Source organism: Neomonachus schauinslandi, chromosome 7 (assembly GCF_002201575.2).
Source record: "Neomonachus schauinslandi chromosome 7, ASM220157v2, whole genome shotgun sequence".
Lineage (NCBI taxonomy): Eukaryota > Metazoa > Chordata > Mammalia > Carnivora > Phocidae > Neomonachus > Neomonachus schauinslandi.
In genome coordinates this window covers 19141869-19161224 of record NC_058409.1, presented here as the reverse complement: position 1 = coordinate 19161224, position 19356 = coordinate 19141869, and the positions used below count along the sequence as shown (strand labels likewise).

At 38.2% G+C, this 19356-nt stretch overlaps 1 protein-coding gene across 3 annotated transcripts in view; it reads right to left on the bottom strand.

The window, feature by feature from the left end:
- LMNB1 (lamin B1) overlaps positions 1–19356 on the bottom strand; it is a 58170-nt gene that overhangs the window by 16972 nt on the left and 21842 nt on the right. For 2 of the 3 annotated variants that reach the window (XM_044916701.1, XM_021701767.1), the window contains exons 2-5: positions 10059–10215; positions 9315–9440; positions 6489–6659; positions 4726–4851 (exon numbers count right to left, since the gene is read on the bottom strand). In XM_044916701.1, coding sequence (XP_044772636.1) covers positions 4726–4851; positions 6489–6659; positions 9315–9440; positions 10059–10178 — 543 coding nt within the window. In that variant the 5' untranslated portion in view covers positions 10179–10215. The remainder of the gene's footprint in view (positions 1–4725; positions 4852–6488; positions 6660–9314; positions 9441–10058; positions 10216–19356) is intronic. The other variant, XM_044916700.1, reaches the window with a different exon arrangement.

The following is a 19356-nucleotide window of genomic DNA, read 5'->3' as shown; positions in this document are numbered from 1 at the left end:
CATAAAAAAACAAGGAAAGCCTGAGAAACGGTCACAGACCGGGGAGACTAGAGAAGACATGTGGCACCCTGGAAAAGAAAAACAAGAGCAACTGAACATGTGGTAAAATCCCAATAGTCTAGAGTCTAGTTAATAGTAATGTACCAAAAATAGTGTCTTCGTGTTGACAAATACACCAGAACGTAAGATGGTTAAAATGGGGGGAAACCACAGGAGGGACAGAGGGGACCTGCCGTACTATCTTTCTCATGTTTCTGTAAATCTAGAATTATGTCAAAGTAAAAAGGTTATTTAAAAATAATCATTCAGGGGCGCCTGGGTGGCTCGGTCGTTAAGCGTCTGCCTTCGGCTCAGGTCATGATCCCGGGGTCCTGGGATCGAGCCCCGCATCGGGCTCCCTGCTCGGCCAGGAGCCTGCTTCTGCCTCTCCCACTCCCCCTGCTTGGGTTCCGGAACCTCTCTCGCTGTCTCTCTCTCTGCCAAATAAATAAATAAATAAATCTTTAAAAATAATCACTCAATTAAAAACAGAGTAGCATCTGACACTCTGTATCGGAAGCAGGCATTCAACTTAAGAGTGATCCTAAATATAATTCCTGCCTCGAGAACTTACACTTAAACTGCATTTGCAAAAACCATGCTATAAACTAAGAAATCCATTTTTTTTTCTCACAGGCTTCTACTAAAATTTAAGTTCAAATGCCTCTCCTTCAATCAACCTCTTCACTGTATTTCTGATGCGGGAGGTAGACAGGAGGAGCAACAAGGTGGAATCTAAAGGAGAGCTGATGAAAGGCATGAAGTACTCAAGATTCAGAGGTAACATCTGAGCCTAGATTTGTAGACCCCAAAACGTCTGTCTACCTCTGATGTTACAGAGTTCTGTAAGTGGCGAAAAACAAAATTTAGGTATAAAAAAAGTTTTAAAGTTACTGTAACTCATTTAGAAATATCCGAATTGTACTTTCAGTACAATTCAATACACCTGTTATGTAGCGAAAATACAAAGAAGAGGACGTGAGAGACAGACCTAGACCCTTCTTCCCGAGTCTGCCAACAAGTACCTCTGAGACTCTGGGCAGACTCTAACCTCACTAAGCCAGTGGCACACCTGAAAAATGAAGAGGTCTAACTAGTTATCTGTAAGATCCCACCTCTCACTCTCAAGTATCTTATAACTGACTTGACAGTCCTGGTTTTCTTATTTTAAGGTAAGTAACATAATTGTACTAGGTTATTATGGTCTAGCTACGACAGAAGTTTCCAGTTTGGGTGTTAGAAAAACAAAACTTAGAGGCGCTTTCAAAGTGCCTATGAAGAGTCTTCCGCAAGCCAAACAGACCTGTGACCAACCAATTAATTTGGCCAGTCAGAAATCCAGACCGAAATAACAGAAATGCTATAAGCAATATATGAAACTCCTAACTCCAAAACATTATACTGCTACCATCTCTATATTATTAAAAAATGTTTTCTGGAGTCAGCATTTTAAAGACTATGCCAATTTTATTTTTTTAATTTTTTATTTATTTAAGATTTTTTTATTTTAAAGTAAACTCTATACCCAACATGGGGCTCGAACTTCCAACCCTGAGATCAAGAGTCACACGCTCTACCAACTGAGCCAGCCAGGTGCCCCAAGGTTATGTCTATTTTAAATAAAGTTTAAGAAGCACTTCACTAACGTGAGTCACATAACCAAAAGGAAACTATATGTCCTAAGAGGCAGCACGATGAAACTGGTATGACCCAACACCAAATGCTATTAAGATATACAATGGGATAATAGAGAGGGGTGGCTTTTTCCTTTCTCATGATCTAAGAGGCTAAAGTTTATCAACTAATGAAGATACTCCTCAAGATATATTATTTATCATAAAATCTGATATCAGTAATGAATAGAGGAAAGGACATCCCCTCCCCCTCCCCCCAGCTCCCCAAAGATAGAGAAATTTAAAACTATTCTGGCTGAAGAAGGTGCTTCTCCTATTTCGTAAGGTCTTAGCTCCTGGAAACCCCCAAGGCCCTGCCTAACATCGCTTAAATACCACTAACCAGAAGTTAACCAAAAAAACTTGCAAGGATGGGAAGAGAACCTACAAGCCAACAGGGAAACAGCCCTGAACCTGAGTCAGGAAACGTGGCTACCAAGTTTCCCAGCCTCTCACTATCTAACTACAGGCAAGTCTCAGACCGCACCCCCGCCCCAATCTGTAAAACCTCTATAGCTAGCATCATCAAGGAGAATATGCAGCAGCCAAGAAAGAAAAAAAAAAAAAAAAGTAGGGACATGGGAAATTGAAGGAAAGGACATAACTAGAGTATGATTTATTAAATGGAGAATAGTAAAGGTCAACTCAGAGTAAGAACACAGGGGCCTATTTTTTAGAAAGGTGCAATGGAAAAAAGATTCTTTGAAGAGTGAGGGGTAAAGGGAAAAACTGGCAACTAAGAGAGAAACCCATCTATCAACTTGCAGCTTCTCGGCAAGTAATTATACTCACCTAGGTCTGTGTCTGAGTGAGTGAACTCAAAAGGTCCCTTCTAGCTCTAGTGCTACATGAAAACTTCAAAATACTATCAGGACAAAATATGTGTAAAATAATCTTTTAAATTATGTTACAAATAATAAAGTACACGTGGTAGGCAATGTAAAAGCTTCTATTTTAATTTTGTTTACATTACCCTATTTTATGGACTTCACTGTCTGCCTTATTTTCTAAATTCCTACAATGTCTTCAGTTTTATAATCAGAAAAACATTTTACTAAAAATAAAAGAAAAAGAAAAATCAAAAAGAAGAGCTTAATCAAGAATGAAGTAAAGTTTAGGGGCACCTGGGTGGCTCAGTGGGTTAAGCATCTGCCTTCGGCTCAGGTCATGATCCCAGGGTCCTGGGATCGAGCACCGCATCGGGCTCTCTGCCCTGCGGGAGGCCTGCTTCTCCCTCTCCCACTCCCCCGCTTGTGTTACCTCTCTCGCTCTCTCTCTCTGTCAAATAAATAAATAAAATCTTTAAAAAAAATAAATAAATAAAGTTTATTCTTTTTTTTTTCTAATTTTATTTTATTATGTTATGTTAATCACCATACATTACATCATTAGTTTTTGATGTAGTGTTCCATGATTCATTGTTTGCGTATAACACCCAGTGCTCATTCAAAAAGAAAAGAGAAATGACCCAAATAAATAAAATCATGGGGGTGCCTGGGTGGCTCAGTCGGTTAAGCGTCTGCCTTCGGCTCAGGTCATGATCCCAGGGTCCTGGGATCGAGCCCCGCATCGGGCTCCCTGCTCAGTGGGAAGCCTGCTTCTCCCTCTCCCGCTTCTCCCTCTCCCGCTCCCCCTGCTTGTGTTCCCTCTCTCGCTGTGTCTCTCTCTGTCAAATAAATAAATAAAATCTTTAAAAAATAAATAAATAAATAAAATAAAATAAAATCATGAATGAAAGAGGAGAGATCACAACCAACACCAAAGAAATACAAACAATTATAAGAACATATTATGAGCAACTCTATGCCAGCAAATTAGATAACCTGTAAGAAATGGATGCATTCCTAGAGATGTATCAACTACCAAAACTGAACCAGGAAGAAATAGAAAACATGGACAGATCCATAACCACTAAGGAAATTGAGGTAGTAATCAAAAATCTCCCAAAAAACAAAGAGCCCAGGGCCAGATCGCTTCCCAGGGGAATTCTACCATACATTTCAAGAAGAATTAATACCTATTCTTCTGAAACTGTTCCAAAAAATAGAAATGGAAGGAAAACTTCCAAACTCATTTTATGAAGCCAGCATTACCTTGATCCCAAAATCAGACAAAGACCCTATCAAAAAGGAGAATTACAGACCAATATCCCTGATGAAATGGATGCAAAAATTCTCAACAAAATACTAGCCAATAGGATCCAACAGTAAAGTTTATTCCTACACAGAAAATTTAGAACAACAAAAATCTCCCTGAAGGGAAAAGGAAGCTGGAGATTCTTCCCAAGTAATTAAGCTGAGCAGCAGATTAGGAAAGCCTTCTCAGTACTCAGGTGGTGTCTATGTACTTTGTGTCCACATCAACACTACCATTAGACTGAAACCGGTATCAAGCAGCGTCCACACCTGCCAAAGCTGCACCTAGACTGCACCATCAAATACTCACAGGCACTCGGTCGGCACATCCAGCGATGCAATCATTTGTCACTCGGGTGTACCGATGACCGAAGTAGTTACTAAATTCTTAATATGCAATCAATGCTACCTTCCCATGACCCTATGATTAGTAAGGAGTTCAAACACTAAGAGAATTTGTCTAGAATAGCAAAGCATTTACCACTCACAAAGAATTTTTGCATGTTTTTCTTATTATGGTTTCCAAATGTGATGAAAAAGGAGTACGTCAGGAACAGCGCCATGTGCAGATGAGCCTGCAAGATGGGTCAGGAAATCTGGGTCCAGGGGTAAGCCCCAGAAATAAGCCAGCATGTTACTTCCCGAGGGAAACCTCCTGAGCTCTGGGTAATCTATTAATTTAGGAATAACAGTTGCGCTCAAAGAACGTTTATACAACGCCAACTGAAAACATCGGGAAAACACCGGGCAACCAGAGTGCAGGAAAATACTGTGCTCTCTGAAAAGTGACATCAGCAGAGCAAAGCAGGGAGACAACAGTGAGGAAGGTGGCCTTCACGTGCAACTTAGACTCTTCCTAGAGGAAGATGCTTACTTACCTCCTTCTGCAGATTCGAAAGCTGAGATGAAAGGCTCTCAATTCTCATACGACTTTCCATCAGTTCTTCCCGGGCACTGTTGACAGTAGAAGTATTCATCTCTGATGACAGCCTGGCGTTCTCCAGCTAAAAGAAGAAACAAACCAATAGTCAGTCGTATCTAGTGACTTCAAACAAATGAAAAAGGAAGTGTGATTCTTTCAAGGCATTTCATCTCAAACCTAAGCCCTGCTGGTAACTGGCTGATGAAACAGGAAAAGCATCATGAAGTTTGCTGACGTGGTTCAGATTCTCTTTAAAGTCTTTGACTTGAGGCTCAATTCCCAATACATGAGCTTAACAATGGTACTACACCTGGGTCTTTCTCCAAAGTTGATTACTTAAATACTGCACCCATTATCTCTAATGTGTCAGATAATTCTGCAACTAAGGAGAATGGGTAGCAGCAACTTAATTGTGGGTGACGTCTGTAGGAAAATAAACATCACATATCTCTAATCCAACAAATCTAATTATAGAAGATAAAACCCAAAACAGAAAGTACTGTTAGATTTTAGATTATGTCCCACCAGATAGAAACACTTCTTTCCAGAAGCAAAGAATAGCCCCTTAGATAGAAACATCCTATTTCTCCAAATGCCCCTAACATTCCGTTCTGTGTGTGTCCAAGGCGCATTTGTTGGCTCTCTGTGGGGCCACAGTCTACATGACTGACCAATCCTCCCTTAGACTTTAGCTCCTTCACTGCCCAGCACAATGCCTAGCACTGAGTAAGTGCTAGACAATTTAGGGTAGGGTTTCAAAGATCCCTCCCTTTCACTAGCCAATTAATTCATAAAATGTTAAGATTAAACACAATATCAATAGTCTGGGGCCATTCAGTAGAAATTATTTTCAACACCTCTATGACCTTAATTTTTCTTTTTTTTTTTTTTTTTAAAGATTTTATTTATTTATTTGACAGAGAGAGACACAGTGAGAACAGGAACACAAGCAGGGGGAGTGGGAGAGGGAGAAGCAGGCTTCCCACTGAGCAGGGAGAGCCCGATGTGGGACTCAATCCCAGGACCCTGGGATCATGACCTGAGCCGAAGGCAGACGCTTAACGACTGAGCCACCCAGGCGCCCTGACCTTAATTTTTCTAAGTCTTCCACTGATAAACTCTTTTTAATCAAATCATGCCACATTTAATACACTAGGATAAAATCGTTTACTAGGAAAGCCTATACTCGGTGTTAGATTTTTGCATGATCTGCATGTACACACATGGGAAGTCTCTAGAATATTTTTTAAGTGAATAACAGTGGCAGAGGAAGAAATAACAGAGACTTCCCACTTGGCCTCTGTTCAAAAAAGCCTAAAGTGTGGCGCTCACAAGCTTTGTACAATGACACCACGGAAGTCAGATGAGGCACGGTCTGGCACTCACCGTTAACTGGATGTGCAGGACAGCGTGACTACAATGTGCCATGGGAAGAAAAGTGTTTTCAGAGGCTTGGGTTTAACTACTATGACATGACACAAGCGATCAATCAGACAAAAAAGGAAACCCTTACCTCTGATAAGAGTGAAATAACCCTACTTTCTTTGAATAATTTCTAGTAACATTTACTTTACAGAAAAAAAATTTTTTTAAGTCCATTTTCTATTTTCAGAGACTCTAGGGGGACTCATTAAAGAAAACTGGAAGCAAGCGGACATCGAGTCACATGCTTGCGGGTGAGCGCAGTAAGCGTTCCCGGCGCTCAGGGAGACCGCTCACTTTGGCATGGTAAGTCTGTTCTAGCTCCTCCTTGTACAGCTTCACTTGGGCATCGTGCTGTTCTCGCATCTCATGCAGGGCCTGAGCCAGCTTGTACTCATACTCAATCTGACGTCCAGAATCCACCTCTACCAAGCGGGTTTCATGCTTCCTTCTGGTCTCATTGATCTCCTGTGGGGACAAATAACAGAAAACCAAGTTACCTACCGTGGCTGCCCTGGTACAAGTCTGCATGACATCGGGGCCATGTGAAGTGTTCTAACTCACCTCCCCGGGTCTGTCCCAGAGCAGGTATGTGAACAGACCAATTTTTGCCTTTGTTTTCAAATGAGAAGGTTTCTGAGATGGAACCAAGGACAGAAGTGGGGGTAGCACCTAAAGCCCTAAGATTTTTGTTTCTTATCAGCGGCATAGCTACGTATTTCTCTCAAGACAAGACAAGGCCTGGAAGCCTCATAGAAGTACCATGAAATCATGGATAACTATGTACACTGAACAGTCGTCGTTTTTCTAAACTGGTGTAACGATGATCCCAAGGATGTCTCTGGAAAAAAATGCCCATGAAAAGTTAAACTTGCCACTCAGGACAACTAACTAGAAGATTTATGCTTAATAAAACTATTTTCTTAAACATACTAAGATGCAAAAGGCAAGGCAAGCTAATTTATGTGCAGTATTTTAACAGCTGGTGCTAAGGTATCAATATCAATTGATATGAAAACTTATTACCAATATTACTCTACTCTCTTAAGTACATAAGACCATTCACTATTAAAGAACAGAAATAGTAGGCATAATCCTTCAATTTATGTTTTAAGAAACTACCCAAACTAAAATGGCTAGGAACACAAGTCCAAGAGTAAAATTTCCATTCCAGCTTCTAGCTCTGAAAATACATGTCTTTAATGGCAATAATTAAAGAGCCCACAAGAGGGGGATATAACCCACTGACGTTTGTTTCTGCATCTTCTTCCTGCATATGGCTCCCTACGCATTCCTCATCTTCCTTTTAACTGCTCATTGCAGAGGAAAATGCACTTGACAGAATCCAAAAACCAGGGTTCAAATTCCAGTTCTGTTACTAACCTCCCAGGGCTCACAGATATTTAATGAAGCAAATGACATGTAAATCATGCAAATAAAAGGTTTATTTCAATAAATACTGAGCACCTAGTAATGATTTTGCCCTTTGTCTACCTCTTTTCCTCCTCTTCCTGTTTTTCTTCTTCCTCTTTCTCACCCCCTTAACTGTTCATATTAAGGAACTGAAGTATATTTATTGAAGAGAATCATATCCTCTATGTTAAAAAAAAAAAAAGAGGAATATTTTAAGTTCATTCTCAAAAAGGCAAACACCAAAATATTCAAAGATGCTACGCAACCTAAAAATATTCAATTACTTTTTGCTGGTGCCATTTTTATTACTTTATATATAATCAGTGACTTGCAAACAAAAAAATACCCTACACTTGGTTTAAAGATACAGGAGTCCACACATAGCATAAAAACTAAGTAATGATATATCACAGGCAATTTTATCAAAACAAAACAAAAATGTAAGTCAACTTAATATAAAAATGTCTCCATTTATAAAGCAAAACTGTAGTTAACAATTATGTGATAGCATTCACTACACTTCAAGGAACTTCTGCACAAAATATTCCACTTTGATCATCACCACTCCTCCAAGAGAAAAGAGCAGGTATTGGTTATTTCGTTTTTAAATAAATGACTCGAGAGTTGTCCAAAGTCTGTTTGTCCAGTGAGTGCACTATGCCCCAATACCTACATGTTTTAATAGCATGTAGTTATAAAAATAGTCAAATTTCTATTTTATTATTTTTTCTCCAATTAACAAAAAAAATTTTAAGTTCTATAATAATTCCCCATTTTTTAAATCATTGTTAGTTGCTGTTTTCAAAATTATATTACTTCTAAAATCATTAAGTATTTAACTGCAGGTTCCATACCCTGGGTTAATTCCAATCCTCTTCAATCTTGAGAAAATATACATCCCCCTTTCTTCAATTTTATTACTTGTTTTTTGGCAACAGTTGCTACCTGCCAAGGCTTGACCACAGAGGCTAAGGCATGTGAATGATATTTTAAAATATACACATGTAACCAGAAATGCTGTGGGCAGCCTGCCTTCAAGGTGGCCCCCAATGATGGCTGCCTCCTGACAGCCACGCCCTTGTAGAATCCCCTCCCACAGTGCATCATGGCTGGTCTGTGTGACAGAGAGTGCCAGTACATCCCTTCTGGGGTTAGAAAGGTTAGAGAAGGTAATGAAGCTTCTGTCTTGTGTTCTCTCTCTCTCATCACTCATTTTTCGGGAAAACCGTACCATGAGCAGCCCCATGGAGAAGCCTACGATGAACTGATTCTTCATACCAACAACCTGTGAATGAGCTCAGAGGCAGTTCCCCCAGTCCAGGTTGAAAGACTGACTGCAACCTCATGAGAGACCTTAAAACATATCCATGCAGTTAGGCAGCTCTCAGATTCCCGACCTTAAGAAATTGTGAGATAATAAAGATTTGTGGTTTTAAGTTGGTAAATTTTAGAGTAATTTATTAGGCAGCAATAGACAACTAATACAAATGCTCAAGCAGGTTGAGAGTAATTAACTGCTATGACCAAGCCCTTACAAATTAGATAAAGTGAAATCATATCTGTTTAAGAGCCTGAGTTCTGTATACAACCTTTTAGCAGCAGTACCTTGAATAACTTACCTATAAAATTTCTCCCATTTTTTACATACATAGTTATAACAAAGCACTTAGGATCCCTCCACTCCTTAAAAAAGTAAAATTATATAGTTACCTCCTCATACATGTTTTTACGGAACTCCAGGTCCTCAGTAAGGCTCTGACAGCGATTCTCTAAATCCACTTTAAGTAAAGTTTCGTCTGCTAACTGTTTTTTGGCAGCAGCTAAGGAGGCTTCCAACTAATATGCGGAGAAAGAATTGATAAAAATCACATAGCAGTTATTTAGTAATGAATTTAAGAGACACCTATGGACTGAATCAAATCAAGAATTAAAATTTCGGTATCTTTTATCTTGTTTCTTTTATCAGTGTATGAGTCTCTTATTACAATCTCTATCACAGAACTGTGTGTCCAAATGCTGGTCCCACCAAGAGTGCCATACAAAAACACCTCTCAGATCTGGTAAATGGCAACAGGTAATGAATAAAGACCCACCAAGGATTTTAGCTACCACTTTCATTTTTTCCTGTATGTAGAGCAATGGTATGACTTTTTCTTTTCTTACATTTTGGTACAGTAAAGAAATAGGTTTTGAGAGGAAGACAGAATGAGCGTAAACACAAGAGAAAGGAAGAGCAGCAGTAAGATCTGCATGACCCAGATAAAATGACTGAGAGGTGAAGATGCTTTGCATGTTACTGCCTCAAGACTATCCTTCAGGGAAGCTATAAAAAATTTTAAAAATTTTTTTTAAATAAAAAATATTTTTACAATTAATTCAAAAATCCAATCAATCGACCCAGTTAGATGGGGCAATTAACCTCCCAACACGGCTCAATACCAGAGTTTGCCTTACCTGGGCAATCTGATCCTTCAGATCCTCCAAATCTCCCTCTAAACTTTTTTTGTCACCAAGGGCAGTGGCCAGAGCTGCATCTTTAGAATTCAGTGCGGCTTCATATTCCCGAAGCTTCATCTGGGCCCCATTAAGATCTGATTCTTTCTTAGCATAACTGTGAGACATTTGAAAAAGTGCAAGACATCAAATTATACCCCTGAGTTGAAGCCTTCTCCTTCCCTGCCGAAGGAGAAACAAAAGAAGATGCTGTTTAAATAAAAGCTGCCATAATCTACTAAAATTAGAGGAGCAATTTGGGAGCATTAAATCTATAGAGTTTTGGTGGATAACAACCTTATCCTTCAATGATTTCCCTTTCCTGATTACTAATGAATCTAGATCAAAGACGTCTACTGGGCCAATGTTCCAGAATTCTGGTCGTCTCTGAGTAAGAACATAAGCCCTTCTCGGTTCTATAAAGAGACACTCACTACATGTTTCAGTAAGAAATGTTTTTGAAGAAATGGAAATTTATTATTTTAAAATACAATTAATATTATAAACCAAGATGTACAGAAGACATAAATCAAGATACAAAATGAGATTAAATAAATGAAAATGAAGTTATTTTAAAAAGCAATTTTATGACTTGATGTATCATGTAGAAATTCTTGAAGAATTTAGTATTCTTCTTTGTATAGAATATAGAGTTCTATCATGTAGAATTACTGTTCACATACAGTATTATATTAGTTTTCAGTGTACAACCTAGCAATCTGACATTTATATACATTTACAAAATGGTTATTACCATGTTAAATACAGTTAGCATCTGTCACCCTACAAAGGTGTTACAATATTATTGAGCATATTCCCTGTGCTGTACTTTATATCCCCATGACTTATCTATAACCGGAAGTTTGTACCTCTTAATCCCCTTCACCTACTGTACTCAACCAGAACCCCTCTGGCAACCATATTTGTTCTCTGTATTTGAGTCTGTTTCAGTTTTATTTTATATAAGCTCCCCTAATATTACATAAGAACTCACTGATCCCAACCTTGCAAAATACATTCTATTTCTTACATAAGAAGTTATTTTAAGATTTCTCCAACTTACAAATAAGGGCTTTCCTAATATCTTGAGGAAAAATCATTTCAGTTTATACTATTAACTACAAAAATGAGGTGTGAATTGAGGTTTCTTTGTCTTCTAAAATACCACTTTTGGGGGCCTCTGGGTGACTCAGTCAGTTAAGCATCCGACTCTTGATTTCGGCTCAGGTCATGATCTCAGGGTTGTGAGATGGAGCCCTGTGGCGAGCTCTGCACTTAGCAGGGAGTCTGCTGGAAATTCTTTCTCTCTCCCTCTGCCCCTCACCCAACTCGTACATGCGAGCGAGCTCTCTCAAATAAATAAATCTTTAAATAAACAAACAGAAAAATAAAATATCACTTATTATTAAATGTAGTTCTGTATTATAGAATGAAGTTTCCTTTGGATATATTTTGTCAAATAATTCTTTAAACAAATAACTGTTTAAAGGACAGTATTTTTTTCATTCCAAACAACTGTTATCATTAATTAGTGGCACTGGGAGAGCCTTAATACCAAAATTCTAACAATTCTTAATTAAAACTGCTATTGTAGAAGAGCATTTCTACAACTGATGACTGAGAATGTGCTAGAAGAGGAACTCTCAGTTAACAGAAATTTTCAAAATAATCTTTTACTATCCAAATAAAATGAAGAAAAATACTGTCCAAAGGATAAGCACATATAATTTAAAGAGAAGAATTACTAGTATTCATCTCTTACTCGTTTTGGCATCATAAAACAACTATATAATATACATAAAATCTCAGCAGTCCTATCAGTAATTTTTTTTCTTAAATCCCGTATTTTTCAAAACCACAAGATGGCATCCTTTCACTGGCGATGGTTTAGGAGGTGGGGAGAAATGAACTGTTAAAAAAAAAAAAAAGCAATCCCATAGAGTCATTAATTTATAACAAAAATGTCCAGTTCATACAAGGGCTGGCTTCTAAAGCTGGGAACTCATTAAAACAGAATCAATGCTTGTGAGGAATAATTTTGTCCCACTACATAAATGAGCAGAGCTGGGCAGGAATACATGTCATAAAACATATGATTTAAAACAAAATCATATTTCACAGAGTATTACACAATATTCACAAAAGCTACTGGCTTAAAATTACTTAACAAAAGTTAAATACAAAAAATTCTACTAGGGGCACCTGGGTGGCTCAGTCATCAAGTGTCCGCCTTCAGCTCAGGTCATGATCCCAGAGTCCTGGGATCGAGCCCCGCATCGGGCTCCCTGCTCCGCGGGAAGCCTGCTTCTCCCTCTCCCACTCCCCCTGCTTGTGTTCCCTCTCTCGCTGTGTCTCTCTCTGTCAAATAAATAAATAAAACCTTTAAAAAAAAAAATTCTACTACACCACTATCCAATATTTAAATCTCAGATCATAATGTGGTGCTTCCAAATGTGGTACCTCCTGGCAAGAAGGTCAACCTGTGCTTCCCAGAAACCAAACAGCCCACCAGGAAGGATACAGAATTTTAAAAACCACATCAATTTTAGAGGCTACTGCATATTCTATTTGGTATCACTGATTTAATGGATAATAAAACATGCACATTTCAAAATTCAGAATGTTACAATGCAAGCAAAAGATACCGTGCAACATCTGGAAGAGTAGAGGAAATACAAGAAGCCAAAATTAAGAGGGTGCACCTACATAACTAGAACACGGTTATTTCTTCAACAACAACAATCAAGACCAAATAAGACCAAGGAGTGGTGGGGGTGCCTGGCTGGCTTAGTCGGTAGAGCATCAGACTCTTGATATCAGGGTAATGGGTTTAAGCCCCACAGTGGTCATGGAGCCTTCTTAAAAAAAAAAAAAAAAAAAAAAAAGACTAAGAAGTGATGGAGTAAAGGGGATGAGAGTAGGATATGCTATTAATTTGTGGTACCTTGAGCCACCCAATGGTACCAGTTGAAACTTGATGTCAAGTTCTTAGCTGCTTATGCAACTGTTAATCTATAAAAATATAAATTATTCTATTATAAATTCTTTCTTAGAGCTCTTTCACATCACACAGCAAACAAAGTAGGCAGATATAAATCAGAAGTTGAAAAGGTGCTTAAAATTGCTAACTTTATCTGCCCTGGCTCAAGAGGGAAAGGAAGAGGAAGAGAGTTAAATTACTACCTCTGCACCTTGCACATACTTCTCTTACACTTTTCATACAAACCCACATTTGTGGATGTACTGAGCTACCTCAAGTGACAGAACTGTTTCAGGGCAAGGACCAAGTATTATTATCCTCGATCTTCCACACAGACAACCTGTAGATAATGACTATTTTGGAAATTGTTTTTTTGTTTGTTTTTTTAAGATTTTATTTATTTACTTGTCAGAGAGAGAGCACAAGCAGGGGGAGCGGCAGGCAGAGGGAGAAGCAGACTCCCTGCCCTGGGATTATGACCTGAGCCAAAGGCAGACGCTTAACCGGCTTAGGCCACCCAGGTGCCCTATTTTGGAAATTCTTAAAAGAAATTCCCCCATACACTCCCCAGAAAGTTACTCCACTTTTTTATGCTATATAAAATATGTTTTTTTCTAGAGGAAAAAAAAATAACTGTGATACTTCTATAATCTCTAAAATTCACATACCTAGATGCCCTCCTTATCACCTTACCAACTACCATAAAAAAATTAAGACTACATGCAAGTCTCCATCTGATAAGCTATGAATCAATGAGTTTTATATGGCACATAAGTTGCCAAAACCAAGGACACCTGGGGGCCATGCAGAAAGTTACATAATCTTGTCATAGTTTTCTAACTGTATTATTATTGTTCATTCATTACATATGACACAGGAAGTCTTGATCTAATTTCAGCACTTGGTCAAAGTACAGACACCTGCAGAAATGACATCCTAAAACATACACAACACATTAATTGGCTGCAGCCACCATCTAAGCACAGAGTCACATTTGACAATGCCCTGGAAGAAGGCGCAAGTTAGGAATCCAAAGTTATCAGAAACTATCGCTTAAGGGGTTGGTGGCATTTTCCTTGGACAATATTTCTTAACTGGATTTGCTCAGTGTTGCTGACCTACCTACCCTAAGCTATTCCCACACCTCCAGATAAAGAGACCTACCTGTGTTTTCATTTTTATTCACCATGTGAATCTAACGCTAGAAATATTCACACTGCTGAATTTAAGTCAGAAAACATACCCATTTACAGTAGATGCTTACAGAAGAACCGAAACTCCAAATGCGGCCAAGAAAACTTTTATAAAATGTAACTGACACTCCATTCTAATCGAGAATTGCCTCCCTTAATAAAAATACTTAGCTTTCATTTCAAGAAAACTTGAATTTCACCAGTCATAACAAGTAACCAGATCTAATCAAATATCTGACCATTATATTTTTTATAAAGATTTTATTTCTTTATTTGACAGAGAGAGACACAGCGAGAGAGGGAACACAAGCAGGGGGAGTGGGAGAGGGAGAAGCAGGCTCCCCAACGAGCAAGAAGCCAGATGGGGGGCTGAATCCCAGGACCCCGGGATCATGACCTGAGCCGAAGGCAGACACTTAACGACTGAGCCACCCAGGCGCCCCCAAATATCTGACCATTAAAAAAATAATCAGCCTGAGAGGATATACTTACATTTCTGTTAACATTCTATAGTAGTGACTCAAGAGTAACAGCCATAGCTTGGAGGATAGAACATGGATGTACTTTCCCAAAAGAACCTAGTACCATTAACCTTTGGGACCCATACCTAGAACCTCCAGAGGCCTACAGGGCTAACCTAAATACAACTGCTTAACTGCCACTCTTTGAATTACTCCTGACCACCCCCTACAACCAGCAACACCACTGTACTTCACTGCTTTCATCATCTTGGTGTTCCAGCCTACCACCTCTTTGACCTTGATATGTCTTAAGGATTATAATTTCAACCCTGGGTTCTGCACTGAACTACCGGGTTCTGCACTGAACTACCTGGCTCTGGAACTCAGTGCTGGAACTTGCTTAGATGTCTGCACTACCCCTTCCATTTGGACAAGTCTCCTATTCCTTGAGTATCCTTCATTTGCCTAAGTGTACCCAATGCCGAAAAGCTCCACCAATAAAGAAATGGGAGATTCAAAATGTACTCGATTATAGAATCACTAGAAAATGAATGCTCAATGTAGCTCTTAGGGGAAACACATCACATTACTAGGTAATAAATGTAGAGCATATTTTATTTTATTAAGATTTTATTATTTATTTATTTGAGAGAAAGCGAGAGAGTGGCAAAGACAGAGGGAGAAGCAGGCTGCCCGCTGAGCAGGGAGCACGATACCAGGCTGATACCACAACCCCAGGATCAAGACCTGAGCAGCAGGCACCCCTAGAGCACATTTTAAATAAAGTCATACTACATATACATAACACAGAGAAAACCACTCAAGACCTAGTAAGCATATGATTTAAGTAACTACTTAAAAAAGAATTAGTAAGTATATTGTTATTGTAGAAACACTTGAAAAAACAGATGAGCCACTTAAACAGGGAACAAGTAACTAGTATGGAACAGAAATCAAAAAGTAAACTTAGAGGGACACATACTTGGAACATAATCTGAAACTTATTACACAATAGTTTACTTAAGTAATGGCAAATTACTGCCCTTCTGTTAACATTTCGTTGGTCACACAGGTCAGTTTATATCACAAATGCTCAGCTGAATGAACTGTCTAGATTGGCCAGTAGCATAACTACAGAAGAAATCCTGGAGCTCAGCTTCTCTGTATCACCTACAAAGCATCTGTGTTCATTTTCAGGACAGGAACTATCTATCACATGCTTGGGTTTGGTTTCCTTCTTTCACAACTGCCATAATTTTCAGTATTTTCTCAAGTAATTTTGTCCTTGTTCCTTGATTGAAATATTACAGAAATAGAAGTACGAAGAGTTATAATAAGCAATTCAAAATAAAAGACCTAAATTATAGATGACCTATTAGTTGGTCTAATAATGACCTTCTAAGAAAAAGGTATATAAAAGTCATTTCTGGATATTAAATGTCATTTCCATGAAATTTACCAATTATTATACTGCATATATCAAAGAGCAGACAAGAGTTCAATAAATGCCTGCTAAAATCTGTTGGAAAGGTGTGTTCTTAGAGAAATCCATCCAAGTTATAATACTGATAGACTTAAGAATATAGAATTTTTTTAAAAGCTGTAAATTTGAAAAAAAATAAACTAGACAAAGGAATATTCGTGTTTCTAGAGATCAAAAATAGAAATACAAGTATGTGGGGTTTTTTATTATTGCTTTAACATGTTAGGCAAAAGAACAGCTTAAGGAAACCAAAAACAAACCACTCTCAAGTCAGTTTTAAATTCCACTCGTAATATTCTATAGCAAAATACTATGCAACCCTCTGCTTGTTTAGATCACTTCCTAGCAATTGTTAGAAGCTATTACACATTGTCAGGTTCATCTTATAAAAGAACAGACTCTCAAGAAATACAGATTGAGACTTTTCCCTAATGCACATATTATAATATCCTAGATGGAAAGGAGATGATAAAGAAAAATGAAAAAGGAACACAAGAACCCCATGCCAACAACACCCTTTCTTTGTCTAGCTGCCTTTCTTAACTCAGCACTAACATTCCATTTCAGGACCCTTCTTATTTAGAAAAAACAAATAAATTACAGGCGGTGAAAGGGAAAAGCCATTTAGTTCTTCACCTGCAATCAGATAACATAACAGAAATCACTCTACATGAAACTGTTATTTCTAATCATAACCACAAAACAAGGGATTTTTAAATCCCTCTGCAGAGACCCACTCTATGTGGAGAGCCCAGCCGATCAGACCCAGCTGTTTGAGCTCTGTGCTTCAAGGTCCCGTGAGGTTCTTCTGAACAGCTGTCTGGTGGCAGCTCAACACCACTCAACACTACAGCAATTATTCCAGTGACTATCAATCCAGCTTCTGAGGCTCTTTTCACACCCAGCATTCAAAATTAACATGCCTTTTATTATCTAGCCATGGTCCAGACTTTAAAAAAAAAAAAAATAAACTTCACTTTGAATTTAAGGTAAGGATTATTATTAAGCCCAAACACAAACCTTCTGTCTTAAAACTAAACTATTTCATAATAATGGACGCAAAATGCATATTACATATGCATCTGCTCCAACATTCATTCACCAGCTTCAATTCTGTCCCCAAAGTTATCTTCCCTTTCAAAGGAAAAAGGAATGTGATCCACAATATTTTTACTGAGGAAATTTAATGAATTTCCCTGCAATTAAGATAAATATAACACACAAAATTTCTAGAAAGTCCTATGATCACAATTTCTACTAACAAGGGTCTCCTCTGGCACTAGTAAAAAGACTAAGATGCTTTTGCACAAACTCAAAAGCTGCAATGGGTATTTCTGGTGGTAAAAAATTCTGCTACTCATTCAAAAAACTGAGCAGTCAACAAATTAGCAACAACCTAATCAGAATCAGGCAAACACTAACTGAAATCAGATTATAATGAGGAAAAATATAGTAAGACTTAAAATGGACCACAGAACCATTTATTTGAACAAAAGAGATTCGCATATATAGTTACTTCTGTGCTTGCTTACAGGGCACGCTTAGAGCTTAAATCCTAATAAAAAATGACTTATTAGGGGAAAAAAACAACCGATAACCACAACTCTGTGCCAGAACATTGATCTGAGGGCTTGGAAACCAGCAGTGAACAAAATTGAAAGTTTATTTTTTTTTTTTTAAGTCTGGACCATGGCTAGATAATAAAAGGCATGTTAATTTTGAATGCTGGGTGTCCTTTCTGGTGGGTAGAGGCACACAATAAACAAACTAATATATGGAAGAGGTAATCAATACTTCGAAGAAAATTAAACCAGAATAATGAGTTAGAAATTAATAGTATGATTAGTTATTTTACTGCTCCTCCATGGGTTTCATGCAACCCAATCTCATAGGAAAATAGCCTCCTACAAAAATGGTAATTACTAAGTCAATAATTATCTTAGCAGAGCCTAGAGAATGCTAGAAAAATGTACTGATACAAAAGTAAACAAAGTCAGACACTAACCCCACCCACAAAGAGATTCCACTCTCATAAGGAAATTAATCATAAAGAATTATCTTAATCAACACATTAAATTTGTCAGCAACTTTCTCAATGAGTGCTAGGAAAGAGAAGAAAGTACAGAGTGCTGCAAGAGTACGTGATATAACTTCTGGATAAAAATGTCACATTAAACACAACTCCATTTTTACCCCTTCTAGAAACCCAACTAAAACAGCAAAGGCACAAATCCATAATGAAAAAAGTAAAGAGGAAATAACAAAACTGTGGAAGCTGAACATGGATGAATGAGTGAAAATGAGCTTGGCCAACACAAGAGTGCTGAATCCTAAGCCAGACACAGGGATACCTGAGAAGTAACCTACTTTATACTACAGATACTGTTGATAACAAGAGATACCTTGGTAACTCCTAAGTAGAACTAGCTGAAAATCTATTAAGAAGCAGACAACTACTCCATACCATGCTCCTGGGCCAAAAGACCCTCATCCACCACGGCAAAAGATGAAAGGTTTACTCTCTAAGGAAAGTAAGCAGAATCTCAGACCTGGCAGTTACATGACACACCCAAAAACAGGGGAACTCGGAGGACTTGTACAGATGCTGATATCTCCTCTCAACCTCCCTGAGCTTACAGTAAGCTGCGCAGCTAAACCGCATAAAGACAAAAACACTGACAGTGGGGGTTCGCAATGAAATGATCCTGCCATTGCACCCACAGTGAAGCTTGGTCAAGAAGCCCCACTCATGCACATAGCTTTCCATCAGATTCTGATAGCCATTCCTGAACATAAAGGTACATCCAACAGTCATCAAACATTTGAGAAAAACTCTCACTGTGGATTAACTCACCCAACGTCCATTCCACCCTCCCAGTTCTGCTTTCCTAAACTGGAAAGCTAAAAATGACATTTTCCAGAATTTCTTGCAGGTAGGATTTTGGAGAAAAATTAGGTACTCTAATGCATCTGTAAGTGATATCGAAGAAGTTTTGTTTTTGTTTTTTTTTAGATTCCTGAGGATTTCCTATGAAATCATGGCATCTGCAGAGATAGTTTTACCACTTCTTTCCTAGTCTGGATGCCTTTTATTTCTTTTTCTTTCTTTTTTTTTTTAAAGATTTTATTTATTTATTTGACA